The 27,357-nt window shown below is 42.9% G+C and overlaps 1 protein-coding gene and 1 non-coding gene across 2 annotated transcripts in view; one reads left to right on the plus strand and one right to left on the minus strand.

The window, feature by feature from the left end:
• ANKDD1B (ankyrin repeat and death domain containing 1B) overlaps positions 1-27,357 on the plus strand; it is a 64,115-nt gene that overhangs the window by 17,401 nt on the left and 19,357 nt on the right. The window contains 6 exon segments of the mRNA XM_043472815.1: positions 9,403-9,504; positions 9,601-9,705; positions 17,226-17,268; positions 17,271-17,323; positions 18,084-18,135; positions 18,138-18,178. Of these exon segments, the coding sequence (XP_043328750.1) occupies positions 9,403-9,504; positions 9,601-9,705; positions 17,226-17,268; positions 17,271-17,323; positions 18,084-18,135; positions 18,138-18,178 (396 nt within the window).
• LOC122444492 lies at positions 19,661-19,874 on the minus strand. Its single transcript, XR_006270313.1, has one exon. It is a non-coding gene; the product is annotated as a small nucleolar RNA U3 (small nucleolar RNA).

A 27,357-nucleotide genomic window follows, 5' to 3' on the forward strand; every position in this document is an offset into this window, starting at 1 on the left:
GACTGCCAGGGAAATCCCTTTTCAGCCCCTTTATATTCCAAAATAACAACAAAGAAACAAACAAACAACTCAGTAAATCCTGGAAGCTTCTCTAAGCTATTTAATAAAACCTGCCATCTAAGTATGTATTATGTATGTGACCTGTAATGTTTGTGAATGTGAAGTCGCTCAGTCGTGTCCGACTCTTTGCGACCCCATGGATACCAGGCTTCTACATTCATGGGATTTTCTAGGCAATAATACTGGAGTGGGTTGCCATTTCCTTCTCCAGGGAATCTTCCTGACCCAGGGATTGAACCCAGGTCTCCCGCATTGTAGACAGACGCTTTACCATCTGAGCCACCAGGGAACTTTTTGTTTGTAGTGTATAGTAATATTAATGTTTCTAGTAAAAGTGAAAATCTTCTTTTATCTCCTTTCATGTAAATGAAAATAAAACATGTTCGTCCCTTTTAACCTTCATTCATGACGATATGATGTGCTGCCTTTCATGGTTTTGTTTCTGCAGGCCTGGCATCCCGCAGGGTTCTGCAGACAACAATTTTTTTTTTTTTTTTTTTTTTTTTAGTTGGAGGCTAATTACTTCACAGCATTTCAGTGGGTTTTGTCATACATTGATATGAATCAGCCATAGATTTACACGCATTCCCCATCCCGATCCCCCCTCCCCGCAGACAACAATTTTATCTCTGTAAGCTTGTACAGAGTATTTGGGCTCCTCCCTGCCTAATCTTGTACAAACATTTTATAAACAACGCCCCTTGAGAAGTCAGTGGCCACCCTCCAGCCTCCTAGAGCTATATACTGCACTGCTGACTTCAGGGTGGTCCTTGAGAATAATGTTTTGTTTGGGATAGGAAGATGTTTAAGGCTGAGAAAACACTTGCAGTGTGAGGAGAACGTGAAATCTTGATAATACAGCTTTATAAAATATTGAAGCAAAGTCCCCACATCCAAAATAGCAGACTGTGAAAGGCTCAAGGCTGTTGTTTCAGGTTTTTAGTTCCAAGGTTTGCCACGTGAGGTTTGCTTTCTCTTCAACCCTCTTCGATTCCCAGTCATGCTTGCTTGCTTGCTTTCAGAGCTGCCAAATGAGAGGAGCTTCCAGCATGCTGCTAAAAGCAATAATTTGTATCTTACGGAGAAGCTGTTTGAAAAGAAGGTTAATGTTAATGCTGTGAACAATGTGAGTGGAAATCACAGATGTGACAAGTGACAGCAGTGTGGGTTTACACAGTACAACTGAAATAAAAATAAAATCGATTCTGCTAAATGAGATGAGGGGGAGCTCTTTTGTTGGCAATTCCAGAATGTTTAAGCTAATAGTGGAATCAAGCTGTAGAGGAGGCTCTGGGTGTTTTAATTGCTCTAATCTGAGGGGACGTGCCCAGAGTCTTTATATGCAGCTGTGCTAAGCCTATGGGTGGGCAGTGTAGCCAGATGTCAAGGTTATGGGCCTGGATTTGGTCCTGGGTCATAGCCTGTGGATCACTTTGGCCTCACACATTCTGGAAAGGCAGAATGTCTTTTGCTACACAGTTCATCACTGTTTTCTCATCAGTGATGCGCCTTGTGGTTGGAGCCTTCCAAATTTAAAATCCAAAGGCAAGTACAGCTTTGCTTTTTACTGCTTGTGGAATATAGTACATCTGCCTGTTAGGCAGAGGGGCCTCTCCTGAGACCCAGCGCTCACTTGTTCTTCAGTGCCTGGGTTTAGGGGAGAAGTCCCACTGCCAGAAAAATGGCTTGCCTACTGCTTGGCCTTGTGGAGATTTCCTGACAGCCCCACAAGGCACGGTTCATCAGTGAACAGACTGGGGTTGTGTCTGTTTAGGACGATGTGGAGTGCTTCAAGGTGGGGATGGCAGAGGTGGGTTTGATGCTAAATGAAGCCTAAACTTTAAGTGACCTGCTTATGCAGATCCTTCCAAGGAACGTGGAGGGCTCTAGCAGTGTGTTCCATTGTTATGTGGTTTTGTAAAATCTGAAAAAGGAAGAAATTTAAACTGCCATCAGTTAAACTTTCTGACTCTGGCTTTAAAGAGGGCTCCTGAAAAGTGTAAACTTCACCTTCTACAAAACCTGGATCTGTTCCAAGCAGTGAGTCATAGAAACTGAGGTGTGCAGTAGAAGGATATTTAGCAGTTGTGCCTGTGTGGATGTGAGGGGATTTGTCTATATGTGTATATTGTGTGCATGTCTGATATGTTATGTGTGGATATCCTATTCATTATACATAGACATCCCAGAAAGAGTAGAAAAATGGCAAATTTCTGCAGCAGAACAATTTTAGGAACAAAAAAAGAGGAAAGGAAACAAGAAAGGAAGGGAGCAAAAGAAATAAGCAAGGATCTTTGGAGGTAATATGTAGATTAACTGTTGGATAAGTAAAGCAATAATCATTTTTCTAAACAGCAGGAAATAGATCCTCCAATGTACCTTTCAATAACCATTTGAAAATTTTTCCATATAACTTTCTAATATTTTAAACCATACTTTTATATAAAAGTACTTAATACACTAAAACTAACAGCCAATGTAGCAAGTTATTATAAACTCCTGATGAATTATATTATAGTTTCTAATGACATCTTTTTTAGTCCTGTTTACAGCAAATTGCTGACATGGTTGCTTGTAGAGTTCTTTAAAATCGGTGATGACAAAGATGAAAAAAAAAATGGAAGTGGTTTTATTGACTTATCTTGGATGCTATCTTGGTTTGCATCCTTATTCACAAATAAAGTTAAAGGGGAGTTTACAAGCCCAAATTGGGCATACTAGAATATAGCTCTAGACTGCAAACAATAGCAAGGGTAACTCATGTTTTGTCAAACTTAGTTTATCACCGATTTAGCTACTAAGGAAATCAGATGTTTAAGCAGTTCTCATATTTTTGCAATAATTTATTAATGAGAAGCAAAGGATAGTAAATTTTTTGGAAGCAAAATCAATGTTCAGAATGTGGGAAATATGACATGTGTTTTACTTACAAGCAAAGCATCCTTTGAAGCACCTCAGAGTGTCTCCAGACAGCCTGGGAGCCCCAAGCTGGCTTTTCTTTGAAGCAAAAGACAGTCATGCTTTTTTATCTGTGTATGTCTTTCCTTCTTTCCTTCCTTCTCTCCCCACCTTCTTCTTTTTGTCTCTTTCTTTCTTCATTTGTTTCATTCAATACAATTTAAAGTCCATAAAACTACAGGGGAAAGAGCCACATATGGACTGAACTAGGAAAATTTTTTGTTATGCATTATCAATATATCCTACCATTATTAATGGTTGCATACAGGAAAAATATAGCTTTTACACTCTAATTGAAATATATTATATTGTTATAATCAGTCATAGGTTATACAGTGGATTTCAGCTTGATGTATACACTCCAGTTGGTTGCTAAATTCTGTGATGTTATCTAATAGTAGAGAAATGTAAGATTATGCTGGATATAGTTCTCACTGCTTTTATTTATTTATTTATTTTCCCATTTATTTTCATTAGTTGGAGGCTAATTACTTTACAATATTGTAGTGGTTTTTGTCATACATTGACATGAATCAGCCATGGATTTACATGTATTCCCCATCCCGATCCCCCCTCCCACCTCCCTCTCTATCCGATCCCTCTGGGTCTTCCCAGTGCACCAGGCCTGAGGACTTGTCTCGTGCATCCAGCCTGGGCTGGTGATCTGTTTCACCCTAGGTAATATACATGTTTTGATGCTGTTCTCTCGAAACATCCCACCCTCGCCTTCTCCCACAGAGTCCAAAATTCTGTTCTGTGCATTTGTGTCTCTTTTTCTGTTTTGCATATAGGGTTATCATTACCATCTTTCTAAATTCCATATATATGTGTTAGTATACTGTATTGGTCTTTATCTTTCTGGCTTACTTCACTCTGTATAATGGGCTCCAGTTTCATCCATCTCATTAGAACTGATTCAAATGAATTCTTTTTATCTCAATAGATGCAGAAAAAGCCTTTGACAAAATTCAACATCCTTTTATGATTAAAACTCTCCAGAAAGCAGGAATAGAAGGAACATACCTCAACATAATAAAAGCTATATATGACAAACCCACAGCAAGCACTACCCTCAATGGTGAAAAATTGAAAGCATTTCCCCTGAAATCAGGAACAAGACAAGGGTGGCCACTCTCACCACTACTATTCAACATAGTTTTGGAAGTTTTGGCCACAGCAATTAGAGCAGAAAAAGAAGTAAAAGGAATCCAGATAGGAAAAGAAGAAGTGAAACTCACTGCTTTTAAAGACAAGGTAAAGAGTAGATAATCAAAACACAAACATCTGGTAAAAAAAAATTATGGCCATTCAAGAATCAGGAATCTTAAGAACGCGAAATAGCAATCAGATGACTGAAGACACAAACTATGTTTCCTCAGATGAACCACATTGTCTTGCATTTTGCAGTGGGGACAAATCCTTTATCTGCTGTGGATTTCTTGCTTAATCACAAGGTCAGGGTGGATACTGCTGATAAGGTAAGCCCATCACTTGGTAGAATGGATTCAGTTCAGATCAGTCACTCAGTCGTGTCCGACTCTTTGCTGCCCCATGGACTGCAGCACGCCAGGCCTCCCTATCCATCGACAACTCCCGGAGTTTACTCAAACTCCTGTCCATCGAATCGGTGATGCCATCCAACTATCTTATCCTCTGTCATCCCCTTCTCCTCCTGCCTTCAGTCTTTCTCACCATCAGGGTCTTTTCCAATGAGTCAGCTCTTCGCATTGGGTGGCCAAAGTATTGGAGTTTCAGCTTCAACATCAGTCCTTCCAATGAATATTCTGGACTGATTTGCTTTAGGATGGACTGGTCGGATCGCCTTGCAGTCCAAGGGACTCTCAAGAGTCTTCTCCAACACCGCAGTTCAAAAGCATCAATTCCTTGGCACTCAGATTAGAGCGGAGAAGGCATTGGCACCCCACTCCAGTACTCTCGCCTGGAAAATCCCATGGACAGAGGGGCCTGGTAGGCTGCAGTCCATGGGGTTGCTAAGAGTTGGACATGACTGAGCCACTTCACTTTCACTTTTCACTTTCATGCATTGGAGAAGGAAATGGCAACCCACTCCAGTGTTCTTGCCTGGAGAATCCCAGGGACGGGCGAGCCTGGTGGGCTGCCGTCTGTGGGGTCGCACAGAGTAGGACACGACTGAAGCGACTCAGCAGCAGCAGCAGATTAGAGCATAATTATTGTAAGGGGGAACTCTGGTCACTTGGGTTATCTTTTCTCCACATACACACAAACTGTTTCCATTGACAGTATTCATTTTCTCTTTAAAGAATATGCATGTCTTGTGCTCTTTGTATTTGGTGACAAAACTGTTTTTTCATTACCAGCAGGACTTAGGCTTTTGCTTATTTCCCAGGTTGACCTTATGTCATGCATTTGTAAGGATAAAATGGTTGCCCAGAGGATCAGTTGCATAACCCAGAGGTGAGGACTCTGGTTCAGTGTGGGCAGCACCTCCAAGTCTGGGGAAGAGGCCGATGAGGTAAATGGAAGTTCTTACTCCAGATGTGGACAAAGGCTTCCAGGTGGAGGGCAGGTGGTGCTCAGAGGATAATACAAACATCTGCTCTCAAAGCTGCTTTCAGTTCAGTTCAGATGCTCAGTTGTGTCTGATTCTTTGTGACCCCGTGGACTGCAGCACACCAGGCCTCCCTGTCCAACACCAACCCTGGAGCCTACTCAAACTCATGCCCATCTAGTCAGTGATGCCATCCAGCCATCTCATCCTCTGTCGTCCCCTTCTCCCGCCTTCAATCTTTCCCAACATCAGGATCTTTTCCAGTGAGTCAGTTCTTCGCATCAGGTGGCCAAAGTATTGGAGCTTTAGCCTCAAGATCAGTCCTTCCAGTGAATATTCAGGACTGATCTCCTTTAGGATGGCCTGGTTGGATCTCCTTGCAGTCCAAGGAACTCTCAAGAGTCTTCTCCAACACCACAGTTCAAAAGCATCAATTCTTTGGCACTCAGCTTTCTTTATAGTCCAATGCTCACATCCATACATGACTACTAGAAAAACCATAGCTTTAACTAGACGGACCTTTGTTGGCAAAGTAATGTCTGCTTTTTAATATGCTGTCTAGGTTGGTCATAACTTTTCTTCCGAGAAGTGTCTTTTAATTTCATGGCTGCAATCACCATCTGCAGTGATTTTGGAGCCCAAAAAAGAAAGTCAGCCACTGTTTCCACTGTTTCTACATCTATTTGCCATGAAGTGATGGGACTGGATGCCATGATCTTAGTTTTGTGAATGTTGAGCTTTAAGCTAACTTTTTCACTCTCCTCATTCACTTTCATCAAGAGGCTCTTTAGTTCTTCTTTGCTTTCTGCTATAAGGGTGGTGTCATCTGCATATCTGAGGTTATTGATATTTCTCCCGGCAATGTTGAGTCCAGCTTGTGCTTAAACTACCACACAATTGCACTCATCTCACATGCTAGTAAAGCAATGCTCAAAATTCTCCAAGCCAGGCTTCAATAATACGTGAACCAAGAACTTCTAGATGTTCAAGCTGGATTTAGAAAAGGCAGAGGAACCAGAGATCAAATTGCCAACATCCATTGGATTATCAAAAAAGCAAGAAAGTTACAGAAAAACATCTATTTCTGCTTTATTGACTATGCCAAAGACTTTGACTGTGTGGATCACCAGAAACTGTGGAAAATTGTCAAAGAGATGGGAATACCAGACCACTTGACCTGCCTCTTGAGAAATCTGTATGCAGGTCAGGAAGCAACAGTTAGAACTGGACATGGAACAACAGACTGGTTCCAAGTAGGAAAAGGAGGACATCAAGGCTGTATATTGTCACCCTGCTTATTTCCCAGTATATATCTCAGTAATCTGGGGCTTGTTTTTTTTTTCTTCTCCATACCTGAACTTTACTGAGAATAAGAGAAGACATAATGCAGTTTCAGTGGCAGCCCAAATTACTGCTAAAAGGCTTATACACTTCAAAATGGGAGGCCCCCACAGAACCTCATTCCTTGTTTATTGATTTGTATGCTATACGTTTATCAAACTGTCCTCCAGGTTTACAAATATAATTGATTACAAGAGGCAAATAAGATGTTCTGAGAAGGCTTACTTTTTGGAAGGCACATTTACAGAAGTTATAGATGATTTGTTTTGTATGTAGTACCATGTTTATTGGATTAAATACTTAACCATTTAATGTACAATTGTACCACTGTTTTTATTCAGTTCAGTTCAGTTCAGTTCAGTCGCTCAGTCATGTCCGACTCTGCGACCCCTTACTAGGGTCTGTTTTAGTTTGGGCTGATGTAAGAAATATAGCATAGGCTGGGTGGTTTCCACAACAAACATTTATTTCTCACAGAACTGGAAACTGGAGACTCCAAGATCAAGATGGTAGCACTTCCAGTGTCTTGTGAGAGCCACTTCTGATTTTATTCACTGTCAGTGGAGAGCAGAGTGAGGAGCCAAGCTCCGTGTCCATTTATGAGGGCACTAATCCCATTCATCAGGGTTCCACTCTCCTGACCTAATTAGCTCCCAAAGGCATGCCTTTCAAATCCATCACATTGGGGATTAGACAACATATGAGTTATTGAGGGACACAAACATTCAGTCCAGAGCAGGGTCCTATATTTTTAAAAAATGAAAATGTATCAGTGACAGAGTTTTTGAGTGATGGGTACCTGTCTCATTTCCCCTTTAAACCCTGTGGGTTTTCTTGTTTTTGTTGTTGTTTGCCTTCATTTTAAAAGAGATTTATTTAAAATTTTTTTCAGCTTTGTTGAGGTGTAGTTGACAAATGAAATTGTGATACATTTAAAATGTACATAGTGATGATTCAGTGTGTGTATACATTGTGAAAAGATTCCTTCCATCTAGTTAATTAACACACTCATCATCTCATTTCTTTTTTTGGTGAGAACATGTACATTCTATGCACTTAGCAAATTTCACTTGTATAAAAGTCTTATCAACTAGAGTCACCACATTATACGTTAGATCCTTAGACCTTATTCATAGATTTTTTGACAGGGATAAAAGGAAATAGAAAAGCAGACACATGAACTTACAGATAAGGATCCCGAGGCTTAGGGTTAACTAAGCTGAGCAAGACTGCAATGTTTGGAAGTGGTTGAGACAGAGTTTGAGGTCAGTTTGTTTTAGTCTACAGATCATGCTCACAATGTCTGCTCTGTAGACTTCTTTAACTTGGGGCCTAGGGCTCCGCAACTTTCCCCGAGTCATAGCCCTTCATTCCCTCCTCCCTGAGATAGCCAGTGTTGACTCTAGCTATTTCCTTTCACACTTGTCTGTCTGCTCATTTGGTGTACAAGTCTAGTCCCCCAGCATCACTGCGGGTCAGTAGGTCTTGAGCAGTCTCCGCCTCTCTAATGCACACATATGTGTATACACACACTTACATGATTTTATATAGAGAGTGTATTTTAAATAATTTATATATAAGTAGAATTCTTTTTATAACTTCAGTCTTCTCTGGTTTTTCTTTTTCTGCATAGCTTCCTCTTCCAGTAACTACATTTAGTAATGTAGGATCTGTGTGTTTATTTCTGTACTTTTCCTCTTGCTCATATAATCATATCCACATTGCTATCTATCCACCTACTTACCCACTTACAATAGACATAAATACATACATAAACACATATGAGTTTTTTTGGTCATTGCTTGTTTTATAAAAAATGGGATTGTACTATATTTTCTCTGCATCTTATTTTCCACATTTAATAGCTACCTAATGGAAATCTCTCCAATTGTTATAGCCCTAGTTAATTATTTTTAGTGCCTACATGATGTGGTGTGACTGTTCCCTGATTTGTTCAGTGTTCCCATATTGATGGACATTTACCTTACTGTCAGTTTTAACGGTTGCAATTAATAACCTTGTTTATATAACATCAGGTCTAGAAATTTATTTTCATGGGATAGAGTCCCAGCAGTGGGATTACTGATTGTATTTAAAATTTTAATAGATATTGCCAGATTGTTTAAACTGAAATGGTTTCATTTGCACTAATACCTTAAGAGAGTCCCTTTTTTGGTCCTTGTTGATTTGTAAGGATACTTCATATATTATAGAAAGTAACCATTTATCTATATTAAGTTACATTTTAAAAATCTATCATTTGTTTACTGACTTTATCAACTTATTCCTTTTATAACTTTTGAATCAAAACACTATACATTATAATCTAAATTTTCTTCTAATATGTTTATTGTTTGTGTACTTTCTTTGTATGTATGATATATATCACTTTTGCTGAATACTGAACTCTCTCATCTCTTGATCTTCAGCAGTTAGGTATTAACCTGGCTTTTGTTGGCTGAGAGAGTGTGGTGGCTCACTCAAGTGATGGGTTCCTTTCTTCTCTTTTCTAGAGGAAGCATGGCTTGACACTTCATCTTGCAGCCTGTTCTGGAAGTTTCGAGAGCGTGCTCATGTTGGTTAGAGCTGGAGCGGACCAGAGAGCCGAGAGGCAGGTAGGTATGTGGATCACACCAGACTTAAGCCCTCGCTCACCGTGCAGGAGGGGGAGGTTACGGAGTAATTACCTCCCCTCCCCTGGCTCTCTTTAGGATGGAGTGAATGCCCTCCACTTTGTAGCTCAGAGCGATAACATGCACATCGTGGACCACCTCATTCAAGATCTGTACCTGGAAGACCTGGACCAGCCTGATGAGGTGTGTCAGCTGTGGGTCTCAAATAAACCGCACTAAATTCCACTGTCTTCCTGTCCCTGCTGGAACTGCCAGAGCAGCCGGCACAGACGGACCTGGCCCTGTGGCTGACTCCTCCCTCACTCTGGCAGACCACAGAGAAGAGGGCCGTTATCGGTGCTGGTGGCGGCCTTGGCTCCTGCATGTGGGGAAGGCAGGAAGTAACGAAGAAGCGGTCTCTACTCCCTCATCCTGGCCACGGGGTGGATAGGACCCATGCTGTGTGGCTGTCTGCGTCTTACTCTGTGATGCCTGGCCTTCTGGGAATGTGCTCGGCCCACGGCTGTGCTGCGATGAGCCATGGAGTATACTGCAAAGGCACCATGTTTGTCTCTATTTTTGTCCTTTCATGAGAAGCATGGTAATAATATTAACAGCTACAGTGGCTCTGGTGGTAAAGAAGCTGCCCACAATGCAGGAGACATAAGAGATGCGGGGGTTCGATCCCTGGGTGGGGAAGATCCCCTGGAGGAGGGCATGGCAACCCACTCCAGTATTCTTGCCTGGAGAATCCCATGGACGGAGGAGCCTGGCGGGCTACGTACAGTTCGTGGGGTCGCAGAGTTGGGCATGACTGAAACAACTACGTACCACTTATTGAATGTTTATTGGTGTGCTTGGCCCAAAGGGAAGCTGTGTCCACACATTTCAGTGAGAGGTCTAGAGCTTGGCACATATGGATGCTTAACAAATCATTGCTGAATGAATACTTTATCCTATTAATCCCCATAGTAATCCTATAATGAAGAAATATTTTTATTTATATTTGAGGAAGTTGAGGCTCAGAGAGACTAAGTACCTGGTCTCAGGTGCCCAAACTGGAAGGTGACAGAGCCAGGTTTGAATTCAGATCTGGTGACTCCAGTCACCGTGCGGTACTGTCTCCCCTCGCAGAGGACCGTGGGCATTGCCCACGTGCTAGGGAATAGCCCTTTCTAGGCTCTTTTCATAAGGCAGTATCCTCTGTGGGGTTGGCATTTGGATTTCAAATGGGACTTCCTCTTCACTGTGCCTGTTGAACTTCATTCTCCATTGAAGACTCTCTAGAAGTTAATCAGTAATACTCATTTTATTTCATCTCTTTTAGGAACACATTTTTTTTTTAGGAACACATTTTTTTTTTACCTCAGTCTTAAAAATAATAACAAACACTTTTGTCAAATGACGTCTATAAATTTCTTTTACTTCTTCTAAGTACGACTGAGCAACTATACATTTTATAGCTTGGAGGCAGGCAGACTTGGGCTGAGTTCTGGCCATATATTAAATATGTGGGTTTAGCAAGTCCTCCAACTGCTGAAGTCCTCAGTGTTTGCCTCTGTGCAATGGGAATAATAAAACTTATTTCATGGTAGCACCAAGGCATGATTTTGAAGGATGTCTTAACCTCTATGTCTCTTTTTATCAGCAATTTCTCTAATCCTTGATGTAAATGATTTTTATACTTCCTCAATCTTATGTACAGATACGTCTGTCTGTGAGCAAAATGGCAAGCCATTCTACCACCCCTTTCCAATCAGACACCAACCCTAAGCCATTCCCATGTAGCAACATCAAAGCAGCCATTGCCGGGATGCTTAAATGAGTTAATGACTATAGAGCACCTAGCAAAGAGCCTGGCACATGGTAAGTGCTCACTAAATGGTAGTTATTATAACAGTTATTATAGGGTAAAACACTGTCTGGTTTCCTCAAACTGATAACCATCATCAAACACATTTAATGTCAGGATGAAGAAGTCAGACATCCCAGTTTGATCCATGCTAACTAGGAGTGTGGCCTACGATTGAATTCCATTCAATTCAATTCAGCAGATGTGTGTTCACAGCCGGTTTTATATGAGACACAGGACTGTCTTCCTTTTCAGTGGGCTCTGGATGCTTTCACGGGAGACAGATGTGTGTAGGGAGGATCAGACAGGCTGAGGAGGCTCAATGACCAAAGCAGGTTTACGGGGAGCCTTCCCACTTCTGCAGCTTCTGCTGGCCTTCCTGTCTGTTATCTCTTCAGCTGGCGCTGAGTTCGCCTGTCCCACTCCTCTCCCTGCAACGCTGAGTATTTGTTGGGGAAAAGACTGAGGAGCCCTGACAATGCAGAGCCAGGTGTTAGCTGAGAGATCCTAAAAGGAAGCTGCATTGAGAACCATGTGCAGAATGAGCAAATCATGGGTCCCCTGGGTCATCTAGGGAGAGAAGAGCCTCTGAGTCCCATTCCTAAAGAAACCTGGATTCATCCATGGGAGAGACAGAGTCTGTCCTTTTTCTGCGATCTGTGAGTGGGGTCAAGGATATCAGCCAAAGCCAGTAGGAGCCGGGATCCAGAGCTCAGGGTCCGTTTATTCGTTGTTGGGTATCGCATCTGTAATTGCTTAAAGGTATTGTGGTGCTCATGAAATGCATTGAATGGAAAAGACTGCTCCACCTTCACAGCCGGCCTTCTTGCCCAGTTTCTTATCCACAGAAGGTGACTGAGAGCCTGTATACCTGCCCAGAGTTAGTAATCCTTCTCATTAGCCTTGGAGGGAACTCCAAAAGCTCACAAGGAAAGCCAAACAGGGAGGAGGTTTTTATTAATCAAATGGATTTAAGTAGGCCCAGAAGAGATTGGGTAGGAGGGCAGAGATGGAGGGCACTGGGAAATATTTTAAGGTTTCTCCCAACTCCGTAGCTCTAAAAAATATGTTATCCCTCCAGGGGAGAGAGATTAGAGCAGCCAGGAGAAGTTATGGGTTAAGTAGTCTAGATATTTTGACTCTATGTGTGACTTCCACCTAGTGATCGAAAATAAGTACTCAGACCAAAATGTTTGGAGAGGGAGGGACAATAAAGGGAACGGCCTCAGAGGCCACTCATGTTTCTTTGGATATTTACAAAGTCTGGTGGTACAACATTAGGTTGGTTTCAGCTGTGTAAATAGAGGAACTTCCATTGGTTTAAAGGAACATTTACAGGAAATCTCTAGAGGTCCAAATGCAAAAAAACCCATCCTTGTTCAGAAGACTGGAGATAATGAGCATGAGGATTTGAGAAGACAGTTTCTTCTGTGGGCCAGCGGTCCACACCTCACAGCCTTAGATTTCATCAAACCTGTTGCCTCTCACCTGGGGAGAACTGACTCAGCAGCGCCCATTCACAGCAGTTCCATGACTTCAGAAGCAACGCACTGCTCTTCCAGCACTTTTTGCTGAATGTTCTTTTTCTCTCTCAAATATCCAGTTATGTAGGGACCCACTGCTTTTCCCCTTTGCTGAATTCAGCCGTGAATCCCTCATAGCAGGGTGAAGGGGAATTTCATGCTGAAGATACGCCCAGGAGGCACCGGGGTACCTCGTGCTGGCCTCTACCGGCCTCCTCTCCCGGAGACCCTCAGGACACCCTCTCTGGGATCTGTGTGGGAAAGGATGGTCAGGTTGGACTTTGGGTGCCCATTTAATGGCTGTTTGTGAAACTTTTACTCAACTTGTCAAATAACCCTGCAGTAAACTTAAAAATGAAAAATAATTTCTAATGAATAACTGCAACTCCTCAGACTTATTCGTGTGCAAACAATTTAAATGCATTGAATTAAGACATATTAGGTTAAGTACACATTAAGCTAATACAGGAAAAAAAAGGAACAGAAATTCTGAACCCTTCTTATTTCTGCTAATTAAGAAAGGGATTCAGGATTCTGAGTTGTGGTTGTCTGGGATCTGAAGCCTGAGACGCTGACACCAGGCTCCACAGTCCTCCAGGCTGGAAAATCTTCCTGCCTTACAATGAGGGCAGTCTCCATCCTTGGAGACTGCTGCACTGGATAGAGGCCCACTTGAACATAATTTAAAAGGGTTGGGTGGTTAAAAAATGAAAGTAGACATAATAAAATATATTAAAAAGCAACTCGCGTTTTTAAACTTCTTGTTATTTTGCTTAGAATATGTACGAGAGATGGGAGAAAAGGTTTGTGTCTCATTTTACTGCCGCCTGGTCTTTCTTTATGCTACTTTTTGATATGTTTATAAGATACAGACTACTTTAAATGTCCTTATTTTGTGTAATTTGGCTTTCACTTTTTTTTTTCTTGATGATAACATTTTTTAAAGAGCATCCAAAGTTCAAAGCAATGGCTGTTTTGTTAGGGAGGAAAAATATTTTATCTTTGATAACCTCCCGCTTCTTATCGGTCTAGACTTTCTCTGTGGGTGGGTCCTCTGTCACTTTGTTTAACCATGCAGAAATGCAAGACTTTGTAGCAACCAGGGTTAAAAGAGTGAGGCCATTTTAAGGTTGAACAGACTCCTAATATTTCCAGCAGTGTTTGTCCCCAGATTGCTAAATATGTATTAGTGAGAATTCTTTCTATTATGAGTAACAAAAATCCAGTTTAATCTGGAATAAACATTAAAGGTAGTTTATGAACTCCTAACTAAAGAGTTTGAGGGTGTATCTCACTGGCTGCAGGCATGGCTAGATTCAACTCACCCTCCAACTCTTGGCTGTCTCTGTTGGCATTTTTAAAAAATTATTTGCCTATTTGGCTGCGCCGGGTCTTATTTGCAGCATGTGAGATCTTTACTTGCAGCATGTAAACTCTTAGTTGCTGTATGTGGGGTCTAGTTCCCTGACCAGGGATGGAACCCAGGCCCCCTGCACTAGGAGCGTGGAGTCTTAGCCACTGGAGCACCAGGGAAGTCCCTCTGTTGGCATTATTGATAAGTATACTCTCCACATAGTGGGAAGGATGGCTACTAGCAACCTCAAGTTTAAATTCTTATGAATATTGTTATGGTTTTGATTCATAAGAAAGAACATTTCTCCCTCATCAAATGTTCATATAGAAATCAGAGGAACAATTCTGTTTGGCCCTGCCTGAAACATGTGCCCAATACTGAACCAATTCCTGTGACCATGGGTTATATGATCGTGGCAGGTAAAGCCTGGCCATTGATAGCATTAAGTGGACTAAATTAATGGGTGTGTGTGTTTGTGTGTGTTGGCCGGGAGAGGGGCAGGGGAGCGGTTCTCCCAAGGAAAAGCAAAGACACAAGCAGCAAATGTCCACTTGCAGACAGAACACCATCATGTGTTATTCATGCCCTTTGTGCGTAAAGGGCTAACAAAACGCCTTTCCTTTCTGCGTGAGAATTTAAACCTTAGTTAACTTTCTGGCTCTGTGTCACTACAAACAAGACAGAAGTACAATATTAACTATTACTAAGCAGCATTGCTTATGATAAAAGTGACTCCTGATTGGTAAGCTGCATCTGGACTTGGAGGAACTGCAGATGAATTGTGAATGCCAGAGGAGAAGCCATACTTTGGGCATCTCTGAGTGCAGTGACTTCTTTTCCTCTGTTTCAGGGCATTAGCCACCGTTTCTTATCACCTGCCTCCCCAACCACAGGCACAAACTCAAACTGAGTTACATACCCCCACACATCACCAATTTGGTTATTGCATTTCATTATAATCACTTGCATATGTGCTGATCTTTCTTAATGGACTCTGAGCTTCCTGAGGATAGGGTGTTATATTTTTTATCTTGGCCACTTTTGCTTAGCACAATATCTGACATATATATGTGTGTGTGTGTGTGTGTATATATATATATATATATATATATATATATATATATAAATGCTGAATAATTGTTAATAGTTGTTGAATAAATGAGTGACTGATTTGTAAGAATGTGTGACTAAATGTTTTCATCTAGCATATAATCAGCATCTCTCATCTTTCTTTTTGTGACTGGTTTATATGGACCCTTGTTGGCACTGTTTGCAGATATTTGTATAAGCTGGACACGCTCATTCTGTCATTTCCCAAAAGCTGTTGATGGCTCCTGGGGCTTCCCAGGTGGCTCAGTGGTAAAGAATCCACCTGCCAAGTAGGAGATGAAGGAGACGATCCCTGGGTGGGGAAGATCCCCTGGAGAAGGAAATGGCAACCTTTTCCAATAATTGCCTGGGAAATCCCATGGATAGAGGAGCCTGGTGGGCTACAGTCCATGGGCTCAAACAGAGCTGACCATGACTTAGTGACTAAACAGCAGTTTGAGGCTCAAGACTAGACCTTTATCTCCAATTAGGGATCTAATTTCACAAGTGGCAAGAGAGGGTCCCAAGCAGTCTCTATCTTTTCCCTTTGTCCTTTCTTGGTAATTCAATGAGGGCAGGGTTTCAGACTTTGAAGGGCTAGAGATACAGGTCTAATTGGCAACACATCTGGCTCAAAAATATAAATAAGGTGAATTTTTGGTGCCTGGTTGTTACTCCAGCTTGTATAGAGTCCCATAGGACTGATCCATACATACTTTTTTGGAAGCCATTTATTATTTTAGCACTTTTCCTTCCTTTTTCTTTAAGTTTTGGAGAATCATAAGCTATTATCTCAAGCAAACAGTGACCATTATCTTTTTATTATCTTACATTAGCAGGAGATCAGATAACAAGTCTCAGATTCTGGGAACTTCTTATAAAGAGTCTTGCGTCTTGCTTTTAACATTTCAAACATCTTACTAAGCTTTTGGTTAACAACATACCAGGCCAATTTGTGAATGTTTTCTTTAGTTGACAAAAATACTTCTGCTGCCTACCAAGTTGGCCACCCCAACTTCTTTTCCTTCTTTTAAATATCTCAGGTTAGAAAATTGAGTTTTTTTTATAGGTGTTTCACAGTTCTTTTGATAGCCAAATGACATTTTGACTATCGAAAATGCAGTCTCCCTTTGCAACGTGAAAAGTTGGAGAAATTACCATAATCAGAAGATTCTACCCTTGAACTTTCCTCTCTAACAAATCACACCTAAACATCTCTCTTAATCTGTATTCTCTGGATAATTCCTAATTTCTCCATCCCACATCATACAGACCTGTTCTCAAGAGTTTTCCTGTTGATCCTTGGTGAATGTCAGAGATAAGTATATGAGCAAGCGTCTGAGCCACCAGGAAAGCCGCATTACCAACCAGGGAGGGCCTGGAAAGAAGCAGCTGATACAATGTCATGTCTCAATGAGTCATGTAAATATTAAACCCTGGAGAATTTCTCCTTCAAGCATTTTTATCAGTAAGGCAAGGCTTACTGAGTGATATGCAAGTGACTCAGATGAGGTCTGGCACAAAATCAGCTTCTCAATAAATAGTTGAGTGAAAGACCTGTTCCATAAATGCAGAAAGTTAGTTAAAATGTTCTTTTTAAATGGAATCTTGTCTGGCTGTGAGGTGGGGCCTCCCCAGATGCTTTGGAAGGACCATGTCTAAACGTACCTCCCTGCCCCCATGAAAATGATTCTGTGCTGTTGGAGTTTGGCACAAAAACTCAGAACTGGATCTGGTTTGAAGTGAAAGAGGTTGTGACGACCTTCCCCTAAGAAGAGCCCAGAATGCCATGACCAGAATCACCGCCTTGGCCTCCTTGCCCTCCTCAAAATGCTCCCCACTTTGCCAGTTGTCTTGTGTGTTCAATAAGTGTGTAATAACATTGGAGTTTGTGACTGATTTTCAGAAGGGAAGAAAACCATTTCTTTGGGAAGCAGAGAGGGGCCACATCGAATGATAGAAAAACTTATCTTCCTTAATCTGCATACTACAGAAAAGGACAAGGTAAGATGGAATTTTATTTTTTCACCAAGGACTAGAGAAAGGGAAGTGACAGTTGAGGTATAGATTTGGCAATGGCATTTTGGTGAGCATTTGAGTTCTTCACTTGTTACTACAGTCGGAAAGATCATGGGATATCCCAATGAAATCAACCCACTCTTTCAGTGGACTGTCCGAATAACCAATTTTGCTCCATAAATGTCTGAAATCAAAGGACTACATGGAATTTTCCACTGTCAGCTCCAGTTGCTCTGTTCTTCCCCTGAGATCTGCTGGGGACTCCAGCCCACCTGACCAGGGAAGGAAACACCGAGTGGACATGCATGTCCTTCTGCACATCTTTGATGCTTTTTTTTTTTTTTAGGAGAAATTCCTAGATGTGAAAGTATGGGTCAGAGAGTTCTGCATGTTGTAAAATCTTTCCGTATGATATTGCTAAAACTACCTCTCAGAAATCTTGCAACAGTTTGCCTTCCCAAAAGTTATATATAATTACTTGTATTATTCCACTTGTTACTAGCCAATTAGCAGCAAAGTTAAAAAAAAAAAAGGATGGTTTGTTCCCTTTTCATTCAAACAGCTATGTATTTTCAACTTAAAACTTAAAAAATATGAATTTCACCTAAAACTATGGAAAACGTGGCCAGTACTCGAGCCACAGCTTTATCCAATGTGGCCCCTGCCCGGGAAGCCGCTCTGAAGCCCTGCCCGTGGGCGGGCGTGTTCCTGGGACGCTCTCCTGAGGGGGTTCTCTGTGCGGGAGGGGAGCCCAGCTCTGCACCTCGAAGCAAAGCGTGGGCACAACCCTGTGGTCCAGTGCTGCTCACCCAGTCACCAGAAATAGATGAGGTCAGTGAGGTCTGCGCAGGGGCTCCTTACAGCTGAGCACGGGGTGCAGAAGTGGAAGAGTGAGAAGAACAGCTCTCGAGAAAGGAATAAGAGGCAAACAAAAGTGTTTGTGCCACAGGGTGCGATGTGAAGTGAAAGTCGCTCAGTCGTGTCCGACTCTTTGCGACCCCCGTTCTCCAGGCCAGAATACTGGAGTGGGTGGCCTTTGCCTTCTCCAGGGGATCTTCTCAACCCAGGGATCGAACCCGGGTCTCCCTCATTGTAGGCAGATTCTTTACCAGCTGAGCCACAAGGGAAGCCCAGAGGGTATAAAAGGTGATGCAGAAAGATTCCTCCCTTTTTCTTTAAAGTAACTCACAGCAGTTCATTTGTTAATCCATTCACTTATTCACCAAAACATATTTAATGTGTACTCTGGATGATGGTCAGAGTATGAGACAGAGAGCATCACTGACTCGATGGACCTGAATCTGAGTAAGCTCTGGGAGACACTGGAGGACAGAGGCGCCTGGCAGGCTACAGTGCTTGGGGTCCCCAAGAGTCAGACATGACTTAGTGACTGAACCCTGATTGAACCCTGCTAGGTAGAGTGTTTTCTTATTCTGGAAGCCTACAGGGCAAGAAGGGCAAACAATAAATATTATATTGGGTTAAATACACTAACAGATGTACATGCAGTGTGCAGTGGGAACACAAAGGAAAATCTGTTTCAGAAATACCAGACCTCCCAGACGAGGTCATACATCACGTGGGTCTGGGCATTCTAATGAACATGGTACCAGGAAACCGGAGGAGGACACCAGGGTAGGCTTTGGGACAGAGCCCGTGTAAGGGAGCTGAGGCCTGAAAAGGCGTGGTAAGTGCCGGGAATGAAGCTGCGAAATCGAGGAGGGGTGGGGTGGAGGCCGAGCTTCCCAGGAGCAGAGCTGGCTCTGACCTGCTGGCGACAGAGGCCCGGGAGGGCTTCAGGCAGCACGTACAGCGGGATCCATCCTGGGCAGACGCAGGACACTGACACTGCGCTTTGAAGGGGGGACTGGTACCTGGAAAGCGGGAGGTGGGGAGTCCCTTCAGGTGACAGGAAGCGCCTGGAGCAAGGGCTGTTGGGAACCTCACCCAGGCTCCCCGGGGCAGCAAACAGGATGCGGCGGGAGGAGGAGGTGGAGGTCACAGGGTTTGTGAGCAGGGGCTAGGGATAGGGGAGACGTTCTGCCCCGCCAGCTCTCTGCTTGGACTCCCAGGACGGTGGGGTGCCCATCCCTGAGCTGTGGAGAGTGGAGGGTGAGAGGAGGAGAGGAGCCTGAGCGCCTCAGTCAGGAGGGAGTGGGCGGGTTCTCCCTGAGACACCCGCGGGAGGGGTTTATCAGGTGAGGGGCGGTGGGCAGGTAGAAACCAGGCCTGGAGTTCAGTGGAGAGGCTGCGGCTGTGGAGGCAGACTCGTGAGTCATCTGCTCTGGGAGGTCACTTTTTTTTTTTTCCCCTTTTTTTTCCCCCACTCAGATGGTGTTCCCTCCCTCTTACTCTTCCAAAGGAAGAGAAGAACGATCATCAATGGCCAATAGCAGCTGCAAAAGCAACACCAAAGACCGGCTTCACGCTCAGGAGAGAACACTGCATCTCTTCCTCATGGTTTCGGATGCTCTACACAATCAGAGAAACTTCTCTAGTAACTAACTATAGAAATGATCCCTGAAAGTATAGTCTTGGGAGGTCACTTTTTAACCTCTGGGTCCACGCCTGGGAGCTGGCTGTTTGGAGACCCAGGTGAGTGGAGTCCTCTTGGACTTCATAGTAGTGGTGATCAGACTGAACTGGTTTAACTTTATGAAGATCCTAGGAATTTGATCTTCTTGAATAAAAGTTATGGATGATGTGTGAGAAACTCAAGGAGAACTTGAGTCACCTAGCACAAATCTGAGCCCTGACTGGCCTTCACAAATATAGAGAGCCAGCCCTACAGTCATAGGATTTAAAGTCTTAGTCATGCCGGCCCTCTTCTGTTCTAATGCTTTACCACGGGAATGTGTGCTCCTGGATGTAATCCACCTTTTAGCTATTTTTGAGTCAGGGCACATTGAAAAAAAGTCTTTAAGTCTAACAAACTGTAATTGTAGACTGTGGTAGATTTCATTTGCACAAAGTGTGTAGTGATACTATTAACCCTTTGGATAAAGCCCATAATGTACACACAGTCTCCGGATGCCTCTGTTTGCTGACACAGGCTCTTGCCAGAGTGACTCACAGGACTAGGCTTGAGTGTGGTGCTCTCTAAACATTCCCGGTAGCAAACTCATATCAGGAAAGAAAATGTGAGCATGCACCTTATCACAGGTGCATTTATCATTAAATCAATATGAAGGAGGAAACAGACAGAGTTGGACTCCGTCTTAGGCCAGGCTGCGAATGCGAACATCAGGCTACGAACATCAGGCTACACGCATGGTCACCCTCCCAATGGACTCTGAACTTTGTGCCCGTGTCTATAGAAGTGGCAGACCAATGGGAAACCAGACCCCCCAGATAAAAGAGCCACAGGACTTGTACTTGGACTCTCGTTGCCTAAAAGAATATGCTAATTATCTCTGTAACAGAACAAAGTGGTAAATTCCATTATGTTTATCGGGATATGACCACAGGCCTATTGATAAATGTCCACTGTTTATCTAGTCTTAATGACACATGAATCATGGGTTAACTTTGATCACATCTTTTACCTTGTCCAGACTAGTTTCAAGGAATTTCGGGAGGTGGGTTTGAGCAAGTACACTTAGGGTATATAAGGTTTTCACAAAAACTGGTCGGGGTCCTTGGCTAAGAGGAGACTCTGCCTTGGGCCCGCCACTATCTGCATTGTCCTCCTGAGTGAGTTTGTTTCCCGAAACGCTTGGCTACAACAAATATATTATAAAACATATGCCAGAAATATAAATTTTAAAGACTGAGATAAAAATAAACACAAATAGCAATTTTCATATTTTCTCTACACTGAAAGGATTGTCTTATAAACATCTGATATGTTTTCCTTCCAGTTTTCTTTGTGTTCCTATGCATGCGTATTTTTAGTGTCTGCCCAAAATGCCTTTAACCCTTCTTTAGCTCCTGGCCATTTAGGTTTTGTTTAGTTTTTCTTTATTATGAAAGTAAGGCTGTCAAGAATGACCCAGACTTGCCGGGGAGTGTCCAGGAGTCTCTAGCAGAGGCGTGGGTCGGTGGTGGCCTGCTGCAGGGCTGGGGGCAGTGAGTGTAGCAGTACGTGCGTGGGATCTTTTGAAGGAGGTCACCATTATCTTCATTATCTTCATTACCTTCACCATAGTTTGGCCCCAGGTAAATAACAGGGAGGGAACACAGCTCCACCCATCTACAAAAAATTGGATTAAAGATTTACTGAGCATGGCCCCGCCCATCAGAACAGTTTCCCCCACAGTCAGTCTCTCCCATCAGGAAGCCTCTTATCCTTCTCCAGCAGACGGCAGACAGACTGAAACAGACTGAAAGCCACAATCACAGAAAACTAACCAATCTGATCACATGGACCACAGCCTTGTCTAACTCAATGAAACTAAGAGCCATGCCATATAGGGCCACCCAAGATAGATGGGTCATGGTGGAGAGTTCTGACATGACGTGGTCCACTGGAGTAGGGAATGGCAAACCACTTCAGTATTCTTGCCTTGAGAACCCCATGAACAGTATGAAAAGGCAAAAAGATAGGACACTGAAAGATGAACTTTCCAGGTTGGTAGGTGCCCAATATGCTACTGGAGATCAGTGGAGAACTAACTCCAGAAAGAATGAAGGGATGGAGCTGAAGCAAAAATAACACCCAATTGTGGATGTGACTGGTGATGGAAGCAAAATACGATGCTGCAAAGAGCAATATTGCATAGGAACCTGGAATGTTAGGTCCATGAATCAAGGCAAATTGGCAGCGGTCAAACAGGAGATGCCAAGAGTGAACATCGACATTTTAGGAATCAGTGAACGAAATGCACTGAAATGAGTGAATTTAACTCAGATGACCATTATATCTACTACTGTGGACAGTAGTAGATATACTTCTCCCCTTAGAAGAAATGGAGTAGCCATCATAGTCAACAAAAGAGTCTGAAATACAGTAATTAAATGCAATCTCAAAAACCACAGAATGATCTTTGTTCCTTTCCAAGGCAAACCATTCAACATCACAGTAATCCAAGTCTATGCCCTGACCAGTAATGCTGAAGAAGCTGAACGGTTCTATGAAGACCTACAAGACCTTCTAGAACTAACACCCAAAAATGATGTCCTTTTCATTAAGGAGGACTGGAATGCAAAAGTAGGAAGTCAAGAAACACCTGGAGTAACAGGCAAATTTGGCCTTGGAGTACAGAATGAAGCAGGCTAATAGAGTTTTGCCAAGAGAAAGCACTGGTCATAGTAAACACCCTCTTCCAACAACACAAGAGAAGACTCTACACATGGACATCACTAGATGGTCAATACCAAAATCAGATTGATTATTTTCTTTGCAGCCAAAGATGGAGAAGCTCTATACAGTCAGCAAATCAGGACCGGGAGCTGATTGTGGCTCAAATCATGAACTCCTTATTGCCAAATTCAGACTGAAATTGAAGACAGTAGGAAAAACCACTAGACCATTCAGGTATGACCTAAATCGAATCCCTTACTAATATACAGTGGAAGTGAGAAATAGATTCAAGGGATTAGATCTGATAGACAGAGTGCCTGAAGAACTAGGGATGGAGATTTGTGACACTGTACAGGAGGCAGGAATCAAGCCCATCCCCAAGAAAAAGAAATGTAAAAAGCAAAATGGCTGTCTGAGGAGGCCTTACAAAGAGCTGTGAAAAGAAGAGAAGCAAAAAGGAAAGGAGAAAAGGAAAGATTTTCCCATTTGAATGCAGAGTTCCAAAGAATAGCAAGGAGAGATAAGAAAGCCTTCCTAAGTGATCAGTGCAAAGAAATAAAATATCTTCATGACCCAGGTAATCATGATGGTGTGATCACTCACCTAGAGTCAGACATCCTGGAATGCAAAGTCAAGTGGGCTTTAGGAAGCATCACTATGAACAAAGCTAGTGGAGGTGATGGAATTCCAGTTGAGCTATTTCAGATCCTAAAAGATGATGCTGTGAAACTGCCACACCCAATATGGCAGCAAATTTGGAAAACTCAGCAGTGGCCACAGGACTGGAAAAGGTCATTCCAATCCCAAAGAAAGGCAATCCCAAAGAATGCTCAAACTACCACACAACTGCACTCATCTCACATGCTAGTAAAGCAATGCTCAAAATTCTCCAAGCCAGGCTTCAACAGTATGTGAACCATGAACCTTCAGATGTTCAAGCTGGATTTAGAAAAGGCAGAGGAACCAGAGATTAAACTGCCAACATCCGTTGCATTATCAAAAAAGCAAGAGAGTTCCAGAAAAACATCTACTTCTGCTTTATTGACTATGCCAAAGTCTTTGACTGTGTGGATCACAATAAACTGTGGAAAATTCTGAAAGAGATGGGAATACCAGACCACCTGACCTGCCTCCTGAGAAATCTGTATGTAGGTCAGGAAGCAACAGTTAGAACTGGACATGGAACAACAGACTGGTTCCAAATAGGAAAAGGAGGACATCAAGGCTGCCTATTGTCACCCTGCTTATTTAACTTATATGCAGAGTACATCAGGAGAAACGCTGGGCTGGATGAAGCACAAGCTGAAATCAAGATTGCCGGGAGAAATATCAATAACCTCAGATATCCAGATGACACCACCCTTATGGCAGAAAGTGAAGAGGAACTAAAGAGCCTCTTGATGAAAGTAAAAGAAGAGAGTGAGAAAGTTGGCTTAAAACTCAACATTCAGAAAATGAAGATCATGGCATCTGGTCCCATCACTTCATGGCAAATAGATGGGGCAATGGTGGAAACAGTGACAGACTTTATTTTGCGGGGCTGCAAAACCACTGCAGATGGTGACTGCAGCCATGAAACTAAAACATGCTTACTCCTTGGAAGAAAAGTTATGACCAACTAGACAGCATATTAAAAAGCAGAGACATTACTTTGCCAACAAAGGTCCATCTAGTCAAGGCTATGGTTTTTCTAGTGGTCATGTATGGATGTGAGAGTTGGAGTATAAGAAAGCTGAGCACTGAAGAACTGATGCTTTTGAACTGTGGTGTTGGGGGAGACTCTTGAGAGTCTCTTGGACGGCAAGGAGATCCAACCAGTCCATCCTAAAGGAAATGCATCCTGGATATTCATTGGCAGGACTGATGCTGAAGCTGATACTCCAATACTTTGGCCACCTGATAAAAGACCCTGATGCTGGGAAAGATTGAAGGCAAGAGGAGAAGGGGATGACAGAGGATGAGATGGATGATACCATCCAAATGGTATCACTGACTCAATGTACATGAGTTTGAGTAAACTCTGGGAGTTGGGGATGGACAGGGAGGCCTTGCATGCTGCAGTCCATGGGTCACAAACAACTGGACATGACTGAGGAACTGAACTGAACTGAACTGAGTACCTGGCTTATACACAGTTGATGCTGGAAAAAAAATAGTGTAAAAAGCCAAGTGGTTATTCTGGAGCCTATAGAAGACAGGATGATGCCTTATTTTAAATACAAAATTCTTTGGTGTGGAGATCCTTTAATACTGATCTTCATTTTTTTCAAAAGTTAAAAATGTTTGGCCATGTTGAGTGGCTTGTGGGATCTTAGTTCCCTGACCAGGGATTGAACCTGGGCCCCTGGCAATGAGAACACTTAAGTCCTAACCACTGGACCACCAAGGAATTTCCCAATCTTCATTTTTTTAGATGAGGAAATTAGAATTTAGGAAAGTTAAGAATCTTATCCAGGGTCATACAGCTATTCAGTGACAGCTCAAGGATTAGAGCTCAGGGCTTAAGCTACTAGCCACTGCCCTAGTCTTATCTTCAAAGGGTTTTACTTTCTTTTTCTATTTTTCTAATTAATTTAATCTGTAATGAAGCTAACAAAACATTTGAAAAGCACCAAAGAGTATATGATGAAAACTATCATATTCCAACTTCCCATCCCAATTTCACCTCCCTAGAAGTAATAGTATTAATGATTTATTTAATCTTGCAGGAATTTTCCATGCATTCTTTTGAAAAATGATCACATACTGACACCACATAAATAGTAGCTCACTCTCTCTCTGCAAGTGTGTATGTATATATATAAACATATATGTATACATATATACATATATATACCTATGTACCTACTTGTGTGTATGTATATACTGCTCTGCACCTCGTTTTTTAAAATTGTCAGTGTATACATATCTTGGAGACGTCTCCATATCACAGTGTATAAGCAATTCATTTTCAAAAGCTTAAATGTTAACTTTAACTGGTACTAAGTTTTTCTGCAGAGTACATCATGAGAAACGCTGGGCCAGAAGAAGCACAAGCTGGAATCAAGATTGCTGGGAGAAATATTAATAACTTCAGATATGCAGATGACACCACCCTTATGGCAGAGAGTGAAGAGGAACTAAAGAGCCTCTTGATGAAAGTGAAAGAGGAGAGTGAAAAAGTTGGCTTAAAGCTTAACATTCAGAAAACTAAGATCATGGCATCTGGTCCCATCACCTCATGGGAAATAGATGGGGAGACAGTGGAAACAGTGTCAGACTTCATTTTGGGGGGCTCCAAAATCACTGTGGATGGTGACTGCAGCCATGAAATTAAAAGACACTTACTCCTTGGAAGGAAAGTTATGACCAACCTAGATAGCATATTAAAAAGCGTAAAGTTAAGAATTCACGGGGCCGGGAAATAGTCAGCGTACTTTGAATTCAGAATATTTTCGGCACATTTTCCTGTCATGCCCAGGTGTCCCTCTGTCCCCAGTCTGCAGCCGGTCTGAGAAGGGCCCCGGAAAGGCCTCCCGCATCAGCACGCCCCTCCCCGGCTCTCTCCCCTGGCCTGTTCCGTTGCTGGGCGCCTCCCTCCTGTACTTCGTTATCTGGCCCTCCAAAGCGTTTTGCTCCGTAATGCCTTTCGCATGCTCCGTGTTCGCCTCGCCTTGCCAGGACTGCAGGCTCCAAGGTGTCCATATCATTATACCTCATCCAGACAGCCTGGAAATTGTCCTAAGTCCATGTTTTCGCCTTTTACATTATCTTGAGTGCCCCCCCCCCCGCCACCTCCCCGAGTTCATTCGCACACTTCCTGGATCAACAGCCTCATCCCCCATCGCTGTCCATACCTGTGTCTGCCCAGCCATAAAGACTTCGGGGACGCAAGCGGCGTGAAGGGGGAAGCCCGCAGCGTGGACACACACCGGGTCCTGTTAGACGCATCTTGCTTTCGCATCTGTTGGTGATTACTGTTTGATCTTGGAGAAGCTTCAGCAGCTGACACTGGTTAGTTTTGGTCTCCAGGAGCTTGCTTTGAGCCCCACCCCGACTAAGGGGTGGGGGTAAAAGTTGAGTCATTTCTGAGGAGGTAATTGGAGAAAGATTATGGACTTAGCTGCTCATGGAGGCTGTCTCCACTTGAGCTGTGTGGCGAGGCTGCCTATCCCTCAGGATCCAGTGAAGACTTTTGTAGCCGGTAAGAACTACACATTTCGGGAGGGCTTCCGTGGTGGCTGAGACGGCAAAGAAGCTGCCTGCAATGCAGGAGGCCTGGGTTTGATCCCTGGGTTGGGAAGATCCCCCAAGAGAAGGGAATGACTCCCCACTCCAGTATTCTTGCCTGGAGAATCCCATGGACAGGGGAGCGTGGTGGGCCACAGTCCATGGGCTGGCAAAGAGTCAGACACGACTGACTGACTCCTCACATCTTATCAAATAACTTTAAAGGCTCCCATATGCCACATCAAATACATCTTTTCTTTTGTTGTAAGTTATTTTTAAAGGCTTTTTTATTTGTTTACAATCCTTTGGATATGATTGTTTTTTATGTTTCGTTGCTAAGTCATGTCCGACTTTGCCACCTCATGGACTACAGCACGCCAGGATCCTCTGTCCTCCACTAGCTCCTGGGGTTGCTCAGATTCAGGTCCATTGAATCAGTGATGCTACCTAACCATCTCATCCTCTCCTGTCCCCTTCTCCTTTTGCCTTCAGTCTTTCCCACCATCAGGGTCTTTCCCAATGAGTCAGCTTTTTGCATCAGGTGGCCAAAGCATTGGAGTTTCAGCTT

Source organism: Cervus canadensis, chromosome 6 (genome assembly GCF_019320065.1).
Source record: "Cervus canadensis isolate Bull #8, Minnesota chromosome 6, ASM1932006v1, whole genome shotgun sequence".
In the NCBI taxonomy this organism is placed as follows: domain Eukaryota; kingdom Metazoa; phylum Chordata; class Mammalia; order Artiodactyla; family Cervidae; genus Cervus; species Cervus canadensis.